The 14,139-nt window shown below is 40.7% G+C and overlaps 2 protein-coding genes across 5 annotated transcripts in view; both read left to right on the top strand.

Annotated features, from left to right (window-relative positions):
* LOC110524026 (E3 ubiquitin-protein ligase UHRF1) overlaps positions 1-3,808 on the top strand; it is a 42,264-nt gene extending 38,456 nt beyond the window's left edge. For all 3 annotated transcript variants that reach the window (XM_021603314.3, XM_021603313.3, XM_021603312.3), the window contains exons 15-17: positions 85-239; positions 1,969-2,067; positions 2,176-3,808. In XM_021603314.3, coding sequence (XP_021458989.3) covers positions 85-239; positions 1,969-2,067; positions 2,176-2,322 — 401 coding nt within the window. In that variant the 3' untranslated portion in view covers positions 2,323-3,808. The remainder of the gene's footprint in view (positions 1-84; positions 240-1,968; positions 2,068-2,175) is intronic.
* Positions 3,809-4,098: 290 nt separating this feature from the next.
* Positions 4,099-14,139, top strand: part of kdm4b (lysine (K)-specific demethylase 4B) — an 87,879-nt gene continuing 77,838 nt past the window's right edge. Inside the window, exon 1 of one of the 2 annotated variants that reach the window (XM_090235178.1) lies at positions 4,099-4,363. The gene's annotated coding sequence lies outside the window, so the exon portion shown is untranslated. The remainder of the gene's footprint in view (positions 4,364-14,139) is intronic. The other variant, XM_036977812.2, reaches the window with a different exon arrangement.

Here is a 14,139-nt window from a genome sequence, read left to right as displayed (position 1 = left end):
TTTCCAACTGAGAATACAGCTGCAAATGTTTTAATATAATAATTTAACATGTCTTCTGACACACTGGTGGCGTTTTTGTTGCAGAAGCTGAAGAGAAGTCATCGCCAGCTAAGGGCACTCCCAAGAAGATGAAGTTGGAGGCTTACAAACTGACCAAAGAACAGAAGGACTGGATCAAGGACGACGAGCCCAACAGGAAGGTGTGGGACGAAGCCATGGAGTCTCTGGCCCTTGGCCCGGTAAGAAAAGCCTTTCCAGATTTCACATTATTGGAATTTATGCCAATGCAAAGCCAATTGGTCTTTGTTGTGACCATCTGAACTAGGGTTATCACAATACATGTGCCACTATACTACTAGACCAGATTTTCCTTAACAAAGCAATCTAAGCTCTTATGTTCCTTATGTAAAATATTGTGTGCTATAGCTTGCGAAATAAACACGTGACTGGGTGATAAGGCAGTTTTTTTCCATCATTAGGACTGTTCAAGTAATTAAGTCTGCTTTATTTCCTTTTCTTCCTAGTATTGCGATATGGATATCTGTAGAACACTAATGTGAACCTTGTAATGCTGGTTCTTTTGATTATCTTCATCACTACACCAATATAAGCTTAGGTGGTGGTGTATTAAAGCATGCAGGTAGAGCGACATGGATCACCCTGTAAAATGTCCAATATGTCACTTTTTTAGGGTGACTAAATTTGCATGGAAATAATTGTCTTGGATCTGTCGTTCTCATTTAAATGAAGTCTAAGAAGCAGTAGATCTGTTCTATATGCACTATTTCTATGCTGTCTTTCTGTTTTGTACACAAGCTGAAAATACAATAACTGGTTATGGAAAATATATTTCACAGCAGTTTAGATATGGTGTACAATGATTCTCTACACCAGGGGTCTCCAACCTTGTTTTTTTATTTTTTTTAATAATGGTTAATTATCCATATTTGGCCTGACAGGCCCCATCAGTTTCTTGTTTTTATTTTTTGTGGTTTGGGATAAACATTTTACTCATTTGTAGAGGATCAACAAATGGATGTTCTGAGTCCATGTCAAATGCTTAAATTACATCAAAAGACAATTTGAGGTCTGTAAAAACAAATACATTTGGCTTTGTGTAATTCCCCTTTAATTGCGAATCTAGAAAGAGAGGAATGTGTTGGTTTTGATGTTTCTGTTGGGCCAACTGCTGCGTCGCGTCATAGCAGAGTTTGTAAAACCAAAGGCCGCCCAGTTGATACAAAAAAATAATCATAATATAGTTCTCAAGTAAGCCTACTCTGCAGTTAACATTTAATTAAGGCGCTCAAGTGGCGCAGAGGTCTAAGGCACTGCATCTCAGTGCTAGAGGCGTCACTACAGACACCGTGGTTCCAATCCCGGCTGTATCACAACTGGGCGGCCGATCTATGGGACTCCCAATTGGCCCAGCGTCGTCCGGGTTTAGCCGGTGGAGGCAGTCATTATAAATACATTTGTTCTTAACTGACTTGCCATATTGAAATAAAGGTTAAATCAAAAATATAAATGTTTTTGGGGAAAGTTTGTCTGCCCACAAGATGGTTATCATTAGCATTGCTAACTGGCTACATAAGGAGTGGTAAACAGACATGCAGATACTGTTACGGTTAGCTTTTTTAAGCCAATAGTGGCTAACCAGGGGTTGGATAATGTAAATGTGGATATGTTTGGAAAGTAGCCGGGAGCTTTGTGTATATGACAGTTTGTGATGGAATAAAATGGGGGAGAAAAATAAGGTGGATCTACCTGTTGGAGACCCCTGCTCTCTACATTATACTTGCTTGTTTTGTCACAAACTGAAATTAGGCTAACTATCAGAATTTTAGCAACCAGGAGGAAATGGCATGCATAAAAATACTTTTTGTTTTTCAGCTTCTTAATGTCTCAATCTCCTCACTTACTATGGTTTGGGTACTAGGTACTTAACAGTTATTTTTGCATTTCCAGAAATTCCTGAGCAAAGTCGAGGAGGTTTTCTTGTGTATATGCTGCCAAGAAGTGGTATTTCAACCTATCACCACTGAGTGCCAACACAATGTCTGCAGGGTAAGTTGATCTTTGTTAGCCTTGCACTGAGATTTTTCCTTTCCTTCCATTAAGAGCAATACAAATTTAGCAAGAGGTATTGAAAGGTGCATTTTTCATTTATTTTAGGAATGCCTTCAGCGGTCTTTCAAGGCAGAGGTGTACTCTTGCCCAGCATGCAGGCACGATCTGGGCAAAAACAACCCAATGAGTGTCAACAAACCCCTCCAAGCCATTCTCAACCAGTTCTTCCCAGGATACAGCAGTGGACGGTGATAACTCGTTCCAGCTGCTTGACCAGCATGTTGACTACATGAACTATGAGGGCAGTTAAGCAGTACAGGCAACAACAAAAAACTTTTCTTAATATAATTAGCAAATGTAAAACGCTGTCTGTTTGGTCGCTGAAATACCACCCCATCTTCTCCAGTCCTATTTGTAACGAACTGTAGCTATGAAACTGCCTTGATCAAATGTATCTAACGTTCTTCTGTAACAATGCATTTTAACTTGACTTGCCAAAATCAATACACAAGTTTAATTCCTTCAAGCACATGCAGTTTTAAGATGTATACGATATGGATACTTTGCAGAACACTTTGTAATAGATTTTAATCAATTGCATACATTTGTATTTAGAAAACACTCCCTTTATAGAATGTATGTTTTATATTCTAAGTTGTATGTCCAATAGTACTGTTCCTAGCTCATGTATTTCATAAGCTAAGCACAACTGATAAATCCGTTGCAACCCTGTTTTGAGAAAATGTCCTCCATATCCCGGGCTTAAGTGAATGTCCTGATCTTAGATTGTGCCTGCCATCGCTCAATGGCAGGTTTTACATGTAGCATCGCGTGTTGCTGCGTCCTTAACAACTTGTGCTTGAGTACATGACTGTGGGCTATAATAGAAGGAATGATGGGTTTGGATTTGATATTGAACCCTAAAGTTATTCTATTTTCTATAGAAATGATTTAGTTGTGGTGGATGTGTTGAATTAATTAACATTCCAGCAATGTCTGTTTACTCTTTCAAAAACTGTCATTTATTTTGCCATGTGTTATCTGATGGAGTTGCTGAACATTTGATTTAAATTTGAGCAGAGCAAAAATACTCCACAGAAACGTATACCTTTCACTAATCTATGAAATGGCAGATTTTTCTATTTTGTAGTAATTATTTCCTAGTTGTAAAATGTATTTCACCTTAACCCTTTAACTGCGGTCTAAGCACACGTTTTCCATCTGAACAAACCCAAAGATGTAAAACCTGTAACCATTGTAGGGTTGAGCACAATTCACCGTTTAGGTGTGCCACAACCTTTTGATTCATGGCAGGGCTGTGGAAAACATCTAGCTCTGTTGAACTTGACCATAGTGGTTCAACAGAAAAATATTTAAGATCCAGAAATTTAATTTAGCTCAATTTCATATTTCTGCTTGTGTTTTATTGCAAAATGAATGCCAGTAGCTGCAGATGTTAGTAATATCCCAAATATTTACAACATTTGCATAGACTGGAAATGTATATTTTCAAATTGTATATGTTTTAGTTGTTTGTAGTTTTAGAAGTAACTTGCTTGCACATGGTTTCCCAAGTGCAGAATTTTCCAATACATCTTCAACCTTTTTATCAAATAAAAATTGCAAAATTGAAATGTTACTGAGATATAAAGAATATAAATGGTGCCTTTTGTTAAATATTATGATTACTGTTGGGTTTTTTGTGTTGTTTTTTTACAATAAATGCATAGAGAACTAAGTATGTCCTTTTGAAAGTGCTTATTCGTTATGCTGCCACATTTTACAATACATTTTTGGCAAGCGTTGCCTGGCTGAAATCCATAGGTTCTCTGCCATTTATGAAAATATGTACACGTCTTGTTTTAAAGGATGTTGCACTTTTCCTAATAACATGGCTCTATTTCGATCAAGTGTCAATTTCTTCAGAGAAACACCGGTCAGAGGACTTTTGATGTAAACGTTTATGTAATTCTGTTTCTGGTAAATTTAGATATTGCAAAATGACACTTCCTGGAAGTTAACCCCTTCAAAACCGGATGTTTTAGCTCTTGCTATTGGTTCATCTATCCATCTATCAACAAGATCATCCAAATAAAACCTTTTTAACGTATCCAGTGAATACCTACAAACATGGTCTGGCCAATCATTGCGCTGAAGCTCGAGAAGGAGGCGTGAGGCCGAGCTCGTCTGTGTGCAACCAACTAGCTAATGCTCAACGGTAATCGATCGTGTGGATTTTACAAAACGAGAAATCGATTGAGGAAAAAGAAAGGAAAATAATTTGCTGCTTAAGGTAATGTTGCATGATTTGCTTAATTTTTTGGGGATCAAATGCACTTAGATACAAAGGTTATTTCCGATGTGATCTAAACAGTTGTAGCTAGCTTAAGCCAGCAGCAGCAATGGTGGTTGTTTTGTTGACTTTTATGGAATGGGGAAGGCAGCCTGCGGACTGTGTGGCTGCGCACGGGTTGTAGTGTACAGGTTGTCAATTCAAATGAACTCATAACCGGCCATTCGACACTTACCGTTTGAACGTTTTACCAACAGCTGACATTTGCGTTCTTACACGTAGTGTAAGCTAGCAAATATAGCTGTAAGAAATGTCAGCTGTGGTTTGCTAGCGCCAGGTAGCTAACGCTAGCTTAGCTTTAATTGCATATCTCTGGCACCAAGGTAGCTAGCAATTAGTGCTAACACGAGTGACCCCACGCAATCGTTTTGAATTGATCCATACTTGTCATTTTGTTTCTGAACCACGGTTCATTCTGAGTATCGAGTTTGCTACGTACGTCACGACGGTCATTATACTCGTGCACGCGAGCCATTTCTGCACGTAGCTATAGTTTACGTCTACCTTGAAAGACGTGCTAGTTATGCTAGCTAAGTAACGTCACAAATAACTCGAGTCCGTGATGCTATTCATGTCTACTTTCAATCTCTATTCCGTTTGCCAGTTTAGTCCGTGTGCTAATGCTACAACTTCTAGCTCCTCTATGTGTGAAGCTAGCCAGTCAGAGAACGTAATTGGCTTTAAGCTCCCCAGTTTTTTTTCCTCCTTTTTTATAGCCAGCTGTAACTGCCTGTGCGTGTCTCCTGTCATACCATATACCACATGCAGAATTTAGAAAAGTATATGAGTGAATTTAAGAACAAGGTTAGTGAGTGCTCTTCAATGTCGCATCTTCATAGTATTTACAATCAAAATGAAAAAAAAAAAAATGGAATGCAGGTTATGTATAGTAAGTAATAACATCACAAAGAATTCTAAGAAGTGACAGGATCAAGTGTTTTTATTCTAGATTAAATGTGTTCTAATTAGTGATGCGCCGATACCAATATCCAATATTTTCCTTGACAAAATTATACCGAAAACTTATTTAATTTTTTTGCGGCCTTTTAAGCATTTGAGTACAGTTCAATAGTTAACACGGACGCAGTGGTCTAAGACACTTCATCTCCGTGCAAGAGGCGTCACTACAGTCCCTGGTTCGAATCCAGGCTGTATTACATCCGGCCGTGATTTGGAGTCCCATAGGGCGGTACACAATTGGCCCAGCGTCGTCCGGGTTTGGCTGGGGTAGGCCATCATTGTAAATAAAAACAAATTGTTATCTGACTTGCCTAGTTAAATAAAGGTTACACACCACACTGACCAAACAGTTATTTTGTTGGTATTTACGTATGTCCCCATTACCAGTAAAACATAATCAATACCTTTTTCTTTCACTTACTTGCTGTGCTGTTTCGTTCTGTCGTTTCATTCTCAACCAGGATTTCTATGGAACACCGTTTGGGTCTTTGCGTGTCAAAAAATATACTATTTACATTATTTGACGTGTCAAATAAGCTTGTTGACTTATTAGGACCTGAATGCACGTCACATTTAACGCGTTCATTTTTTTACGTAGTTATTACACATTGATTACACGATCACTCGTATTTCATGTCACAACGATTCATTGATACGTATGCTATGATACTGGTAAAGTTGTCTCGTAGCTAGCTAGCTCATGGATGCAAACAATGTTCTTTCCCCAAAACATAGCAACACGACATCCGTTTCAGTAGCTATAGTTCACTAGGTATATAGCTAGGTGTCATATATATATAGCTAGGTGTCATCATCGAAAATAACCCTAATTTATAAGACAGTTCTTATTTGATTAATGGTGGTCGAACCCATCTGTGAAGCTAACCACAATAGTGGACTTTGCGGTTTGCCCTCAAAATAAAAGTATGGCATAATTCTACTATTTGTATTAATTTGCATCACTGTCAATGACATGCTTTTATTTTCAAGGCAAACTGCAAATTTCACTATTGTGCCTAATCCTTATTGTGCCTAGCTTCACAACACATAACCTGGTCCGGGCGAGCATCACTAGCCAGATGAAGCTAGCTGGCTGCTAGCTTCATTCCTAAATCATTGCTAAGAATAATGAAAAGAACTGCAGTTTCTACTGGTCATTGTTTTCAGGCTGATTGTATTGGTGCTAGCTAGGTACCAAGCTAAAGCTAGCTACACCAGAAGTTGTGGTCGAACAAAGGATGCTTTGTTACCAACGCAGTATTGTAAACACATCGTTCGTGGCTGGTGTTTGCTTGTTTGTAGACTTTTGTACAGCTTTGACAGTGCTACTGTATCTTTTTTGACATGCAAAGACCCAAACGGCATTCCATAGTATGTATGTCGTGAAGCTAATAACAGTGACGCTATGACTCTGTTACTCCGCTAGGGCAACATCGGAGAAATAGCACACTTGGTAGTGTTAACCGGTGATAGACCAGTCGGCGAAATTCAACATCACCCACGACAGAGAATGTTTGATTGTCAAGGGCAATGAATTCCATTATCTTGGCTTTAATGGATTTCGCCATTGAGTTGTCTCGCTGACATTTTGTTACCCTTTCAAATGACTGCTTGACTTGTTGACTGCTTGATCCACACAGACATTGTGGGCTAGGTTAGGAATGCTGTGTTGCGCGTATAGAGTAAAATTTTACTTGGCGACATTGTCATGAACCTACGTTATATAGGTATGCACGTCAGCTTTGACATCGGTTTGGCTCATCGGCGTTAAACTAGACATCAGCCAATACCGATGTTGGCATTTTTAGCCAATATCTGCCGATTCCGAAATGTTCACCGATATATCCTGCCTCCCTAGTTCTAATACAGTTCAAGTCGGAAGTTTACATACACTTAGGTTGGAATCATTAAAACTCATAAACACCATGGGACCACGCAGCCGTTATACCGCTCAGGAAGGAGACGCGTTCCGTCTCCTAGAGATGAACGTACTTTGGTGCGAAAAGTGCAAATCAATCCCAGAAGAACAGCAAAGGACCATGTGCAGATGCTGGAGGAAACCGGCACAAAATTATCTATATCCACAGTAAAACAAGTCCTATATTGACATAACCTAAAAGGCTTCTCAGCAAGGAAGAAGCCACTGCTCTAAAACCACCATTAAAAAGCCAGACTACGGTTTGCATCTGTACATGGGGACAAAGTTCGTACTTTTTGGAGAAATGCCCTCTGGTCTGATGTAACAAAAATTGAACTGTTTGGCCATAATGACCATCGTCATGTTTGGAGGAAAAAGGGGGAGGCTTGCAAGCCGAAGAACACCATCTCACCCGTGAAGCACGAGGGTGGCAGCATCATGTTGTGGGGGTGCTTAGCTGCAGGAGGGACTGGTGCATTTCACAAAATAGATGGCAACATGAGGGAAAATGATGTTGCTTCAATATATCCACATCTCCAGACATCAGTCAGGAAGTTAAAGCTTGGTTGCAATGAGTCTTCCAAATTGACAATGACCCCAAGCATACTTCCAAAGTTGCTGAAAATGGCTTAAAGACAACAAAGTCAAGGTATTGGCGTGGCCATCACAAAGCCCTGACATCATCCTATAGAAAATGTGTGGGCAGAACTGAAAAAGTGTGTGCGAGCAAGGATGCCTCCAAACCTGACTCAGTTACACCAGCTCTGTCAGGAGGAATGGGCCAAAATTCACCCAACTTATTTTGGGAAGCTTGTGGAAGGCTACCCGACACGTTTGACCCAAGTTAAAAATTTTAAAGGCAATGCTACCAAATACTAATTGAGTGTATGTAAACTTCTGACCCACTGGGATTGTGATGAAAGAAATAAAAGCTGAACTAAATCATTCTACTATTATTCTGACATTTCACATTCTTAAAATAAAGTGGTGATCCTGACAGGGATCTTTACTAGGATTAAATGTCAGGAATTGTGCAAAACTGAGTTTAAATGTATTTGGCTAAGGTGTCTGTAAACTTCTGACATCAACTGTAAATACTGTATTCTAGTGAATGCCATTCTATTTAACTATTGCTGTATACATACTATTCTATCCTACAGACTAAATATTCTATCCATCATGTCTATACACTGCTCAAAAAATAAAGGGAACACTTAACTTCTCTGATCTCCCCATCCCGGATCCGGGATCGTGAATACAGACTCAAGCTCATTACCATAACGCAACGTTAACTATTCATTCAAATCGCAAATTAAATCAAATAAATATGCCATCTCTCAAGCTTAGCCTTTTGTAAACAACACTGTCATCTCAGATTTTCAAAATATGCTTCTCAACCATAGGAAAACAATAATTTGTGTAACAGTAGCTAGCTAGCATAGCATTTAGCGTTAGCATCCTGCAGGCAACATTTCAACAAAAACAAGAAAAATAATTTACCTTTGAAGAACTTTGGATGTTTTCAATGAGGAGACTCTCAGTTAGATAGCAAATGCTCAGTTTTTCCCCAAAATATTCTTTGTGTATTAGAAATAGCTCCGTTTTGTACATCACATTTGGCTACCAAAAAAACCCCGAAAATTCAGTCCTCAAAACGCGAACCTTTTTCCAAATTAACTCCATAATATCGACTGAAACATGGCAAACGTTGTTTAGAATCAATCCTCAAGGTGTTTTTCACATATCTCTTCGATGATTTATCGTTCGTGGAAGCCTGGTTTCTCCTCTCTATCAAATGGAAAAATACTTGCACCTGGCTATTGCGCACCAATTTTGACGCAGGACACCAGGCGGACACTTGGAAAATGTAGTCTCTTATGGTCAATCTTCCAATGATATGCCTACAAATACGTCACAATGCTGCCGACATCTTGGGGAAACGGCAGAAGGTCTAAGCTTATTCCTGTCGCATTCACAGCCATATAAGGAGACATTAGAAAACAGAGCTTCAGAAATTCTGCTCATTTCCTGTTTGACGTTTCATCTTGGTTTCGCCTGTAGAGTTCTGGGGCACTCACAGACAATATCTTTGCAGATTCTGAAACGTCAGAGTGTTTTCTTTCCAAAACTGTCAATAATATGCATAGTCGAGCATATTTTCGTGACAAAATATTGCGCTTAAAACGGGAACGTTTTTTTTTATCCAATAATGAAATAGCGCCCCTATAGACTTAACACAATGTAACTCCAAGTCAATCACACTTCTGTGAAATCGAACTGCCCACTTAGGAAGCAACACTGATTGACAATACATTTCACATGCTGTTGTGCAAATGGAATAGACAACAGGTGGAAATTATAGGCAATTAGCAAGACAACCCCAATAAAGGAGTGGTTCTGCAGGTGGGGACCACAGACCACTTCTCAGTTCCTATGCTTCCTGGCTGATGTTTTGGTCACTTTTGAATGCTGGCGGTGCTTTCACTCTAGTGGTAGCATGAGACGGAGTCTACAACCCACACAAGTGGCTCAGGTAGTGCAGCTCATCCAGGATGGCACATCAATGCTGTGGCAAGAAGGTTTGCTGTGTCTGTCAGTGTAGTGTCCAGAGCATGGAGGCACTACCAGGAGACAGGCCAGTACATCAGGAGACGTGGAGGAGGCCGTAGGAGGGCAACAACCCAGCAGCAGGTCCGCTACCTCCACCTTTGTGCAAGGAGGAGCAGGAGGAGCACTGCCAGAGCCCTGCAAAATGACCTCCAGCAGGCCACAAATGTGCATGTGTCTGCTCAAATGGTCAGAAACAGACTCCATGAGGGTGGTATGAGGGCCTGACGTCCACAGGTGGGGGTTGTGCTTACAGCCCAACACTGTGCAGGACGTTTGGCATTTGCCAGAGAACTCCTTCAAGACTGTTGGAAACACATTCCAGGTGAAGCTGGTTGAGAGAATGCAAAGAGTGGAGTGAGTGGCTACTTTGAAGAATCTCACATATAAAATATATTTGAATTTGTTTAACACTTTTTTTTTAGTTTACTTCATGATTCCATATGTTGTTTCATAGTTTTGATGTCTTCACCATTTATTCGACAATGTAGAAAATAGTACAAATAAAGTAACCCTTGAAAGAGTAGGTGTACAAACTTTTGACTCGTACTCTATTTATAAAAATAAAATGGTGAAGTAGGTTACCGTGGTAGGTCGACTGTGAGATTGAGTCTGACTAGAAGAAGACTAGTAGTCTTCTCTTCCCTACCAGTTGAAACTCAAACATAGAAAAACAACCTAGATAGTGAACAAAACAATGTAAATAGCAAAGAAACACAAGGACAAAGTATTTTGTTTCAAGTAAATTAGACCAACTTTTATTCCTGTGTGCAGCACTTCTAAAAATGCATCTTTCACTCAGCTTGTCACGTGCGCACAGACCCCAGCCAGGCAGTGTTGCAGCCCGATGTTGAATTGGCTATATTAGCATTTGTAGTTTTTTGACTGTGCAATTTTTTATTTACCAGCTGTGAAACAAAACGGCAGAAATAGTTTGAAAATAGCTACTGCAGCAATGATTTTTACTAAAGATGTGATCATACTTGACTGTTTTTATTTACATGCGAACACTGTGGAGCCCTGACCACCCACCAACTTGGCTGCTAAAATAGACATCTTTACCCGCCAATGCCAAAATCTACCTGCATTTGGCGGGTGTTAATTTTAGGCCCTGCTTGAAAACAGTGGACATCTTGGACGCAGTCTCCAGTTACTATTATACACTATAAATACAACCGACACCCCTTCACATTAGTGGATTCCGCGAGTTCAGCCACATCCGTTGCCGACAGCTTTATAAAATGGAGCACACAGCCATGCAATCTTCATAGACAAACATTGGCAGTAGCTCAGTGACTTTCAACGTGGCATCAACATAAGATACTGCCTTTCCAACAAGTCAGTTCGTCAAATTGGGACACCAGCCTCGACGAGCAGGTGTCCACATACTTTTGGTCATGTAGTGTACCTTGTGACCTGTGCTAATTATACAAAAGTATATGGACACCTGCTCGTTGAACATCTCATTTCAAAATCATGGGCATTAATATGGAGTTTGTCCCCCTTTTGCTGCTATAACAGCCTTCACTCTTCTGGGAAGGCTTTCCACTAGATGTTGAAACATTGCTGCGGGAACTTGCTTCCATTCAGCCACGAGCATTAGTGAGGTCGGACTGATGTGCGATTAGGCCTGGCTTGCAGTCAGCATTACAATTAATCAATTCAAACAATTTCTGTATGGGCCTCGCTTTGTGCACGGGGGAATTGTCATGCGGAAACAGGAAAGGGCCTTCCCCAAACTGTTGCCACAAAGTTGGAAGCATATAGTTGTCTAGAACAGGTGTGGGCAAACTTTTTGGCTCGAGGGCCACATCGGAATTTTGAAATTCAACGGAGGACCTGCATCGTAGTGCTTGAGGCGTCACTACAGACCCGGGTTCGATCCCAGGCTGTGTCACAGTTGGCTGTGACTGGTAGATCCATGAGGCGGCACACAAGTGACCCAGTGTCGTCTGGGTTAGGAGAGGGTTTGGCAGGCCGAGATTTCCTTGTCCCATCGCGCTCTAGCGACGCCTATGGCGGGCCGGGGCGCATGCAAACTGACACGGTCGCCAGGTGTATGGTGTTTCCTCCGACACATTGGTGCGGCTTGCTTCTGGGTTAACTTCACTTGGGTAGGGAGCACTATTTTCACCTCCGGATGAAAAGCGTGCCCAAAGTATACTGCCTGCTCCTCAGGCCCAGAAGCTAGGATATGCATATAATTGGTAGATTTGGATAGAAAACACACTAAAGTTTCCAAAACAGTTAAAATAATGTCTGTGAGTATAACAAAACTGATTTGGCAGGTAAAAAATCCATCCAGGAAGTGGGATTTTTTTATGTTTGTAGTTTTCTATTGAATGCCATGACAGTATCCATTGACTTAGGACTCAAATTGCACTTCCTATGGCTTCCACTAGATGTCAACAGTCTTTAGAAATTGTTTCAGGCTTGTATTCTGAAAAAATTAGCGAGTAAGGCCACTCGGAATGAGTTATTGTCCGGTTTAAATATTATCGATTATTTAGGCTAAAAACAACCTGAGGATTGATTATAAACATCGTTTGACATGTTTCTACGAACTTTACGGATTTTTCGTCTGCCTGTTGTGACTGAGTTTGAGCCTGTGGATTATTGAACAAAACTCACGAACCAAACATTTTTGGATATAAAGAGGGACTTTATCTAACAAAACAACATTTTTTTAGTAAATGGGAGTCTTGTGGGTGCAACCATATGAAGATCATCAAAGGTAAGTGATTAATTTTTTCTCTTTCTGACTTTTGTAACTCCTCTACTTGGCTGGTAACTGTTTGTAATTTGTCTGCTGTGCGCTGTTCTTAGATAATCGAATGGCATGCTTTCGCCGTAAAGCCTTTTTGAAATATGACACCGTGGTTGGATTAACAAGAAGTTCATATTTAAACCGATGTATAACACTTGTATGTTTTATGAATTTTTATAATGAGTATTTCTATTTTTTAATTTGGCACCCTGCAATTTCACTGGATGTTGGCCAGGTGGGGCCCCAGTGAGGTTAAGCAGGCATTGTGTCAAGAAGCAGTGCGGCTTTGCTGGGTCATGTTTCGGAGGATGCATAGCTCTCGACCTTGGCCTCTCCCGAGTCCGTACGGAAGTTGTAGCGATGGGACAAGACTGTAACTACTGATTGGATATTACGAAATTGGGGAGGGAAAAATTGATAAAATAAAAAGGTAAAACATTTAATTTTTATTTTGTATGTCCGTACTTTGCCCCCCATTGGTCTATAATGTAATTGTTTGCTGGAGCGTTAATATTTCCCGTCACTGAAACTAAGGGGCCTAGCCCGAACCATGAAAAACAGCCCCAGACCGTTATTCCTCCTCAACCAAACTTTACATTTGGCACTATGCATTGGGGCAGGTTACGTTCTCCTGGCAACCGCCAAACCCAGATTAGTCCGTTGGACTGCCAGATGGTGAAGCATGACCCATCACTCCAGAGGACGCATTTCCACTGCTCCAGAGTCCAATGGCGGCGAGCTTTACACCACTCCAGCTGACGCTTGGCATTTCGCATGGTGGTCTTAGGCTTGTATCTTCTGCCTCTGCCATGGAAACCCATTTCATGAAGCTCCCGACAAACAGTTATTGTGCTGACGTTGCTTGCAGAAGCAGTTTGGAACTTGGTAGTGAGTGTTGTAACCGAGAACAGACTATTTTGATGCGCGTCAGTTCTCGGCGGTCCCGTTCTGTAAGCTTGTGTGACCTACCACTTCGCGAGTCATTGTTGCTCCTAGATGTTTCCACTTCACAATAACAGCACATATAGTTGACTGGGGCAGCTCTAGCAGGGCAGAAATTTGACGTACTGACTTGTCGGATAGGTGGCATCCTATGACGGTGCCACATTGAAATTGTCACATGAGCTCTCCAGTATGGGCCATTCTACTGACAATGTGTGTCTGTGGAGATTGCATGGTTGTGTGTTCGATTTTTATACACCTGTCAACAACGGGTGTGGCTGAAATAGCAGAATCCACTCATTTGAAGGGGTGTCCACATACTTGTGATGTAGCTAGCTGCTTCTCTGAACACGCTTGTGAATGAAAGGCGGACACCACAAACATGTTGTCCCGGAAAAATACTGTCGGTTGCAAACGTGTTAAAACAGTAAGTCTATATTTGTGACGTTATGTTGATGTGATATAAAAGTAGAGGGCTTCATGTTTCTAGAACCATACCCAATAGCGGAGGTGCATAAAGAT

This window comes from Oncorhynchus mykiss, chromosome 5 (assembly GCF_057628025.1).
Source record: "Oncorhynchus mykiss isolate SJ-2025 chromosome 5, ASM5762802v1, whole genome shotgun sequence".
In the NCBI taxonomy this organism is placed as follows: domain Eukaryota; kingdom Metazoa; phylum Chordata; class Actinopteri; order Salmoniformes; family Salmonidae; genus Oncorhynchus; species Oncorhynchus mykiss.
This window is presented reverse-complemented; position numbering and strand designations above follow the sequence as displayed.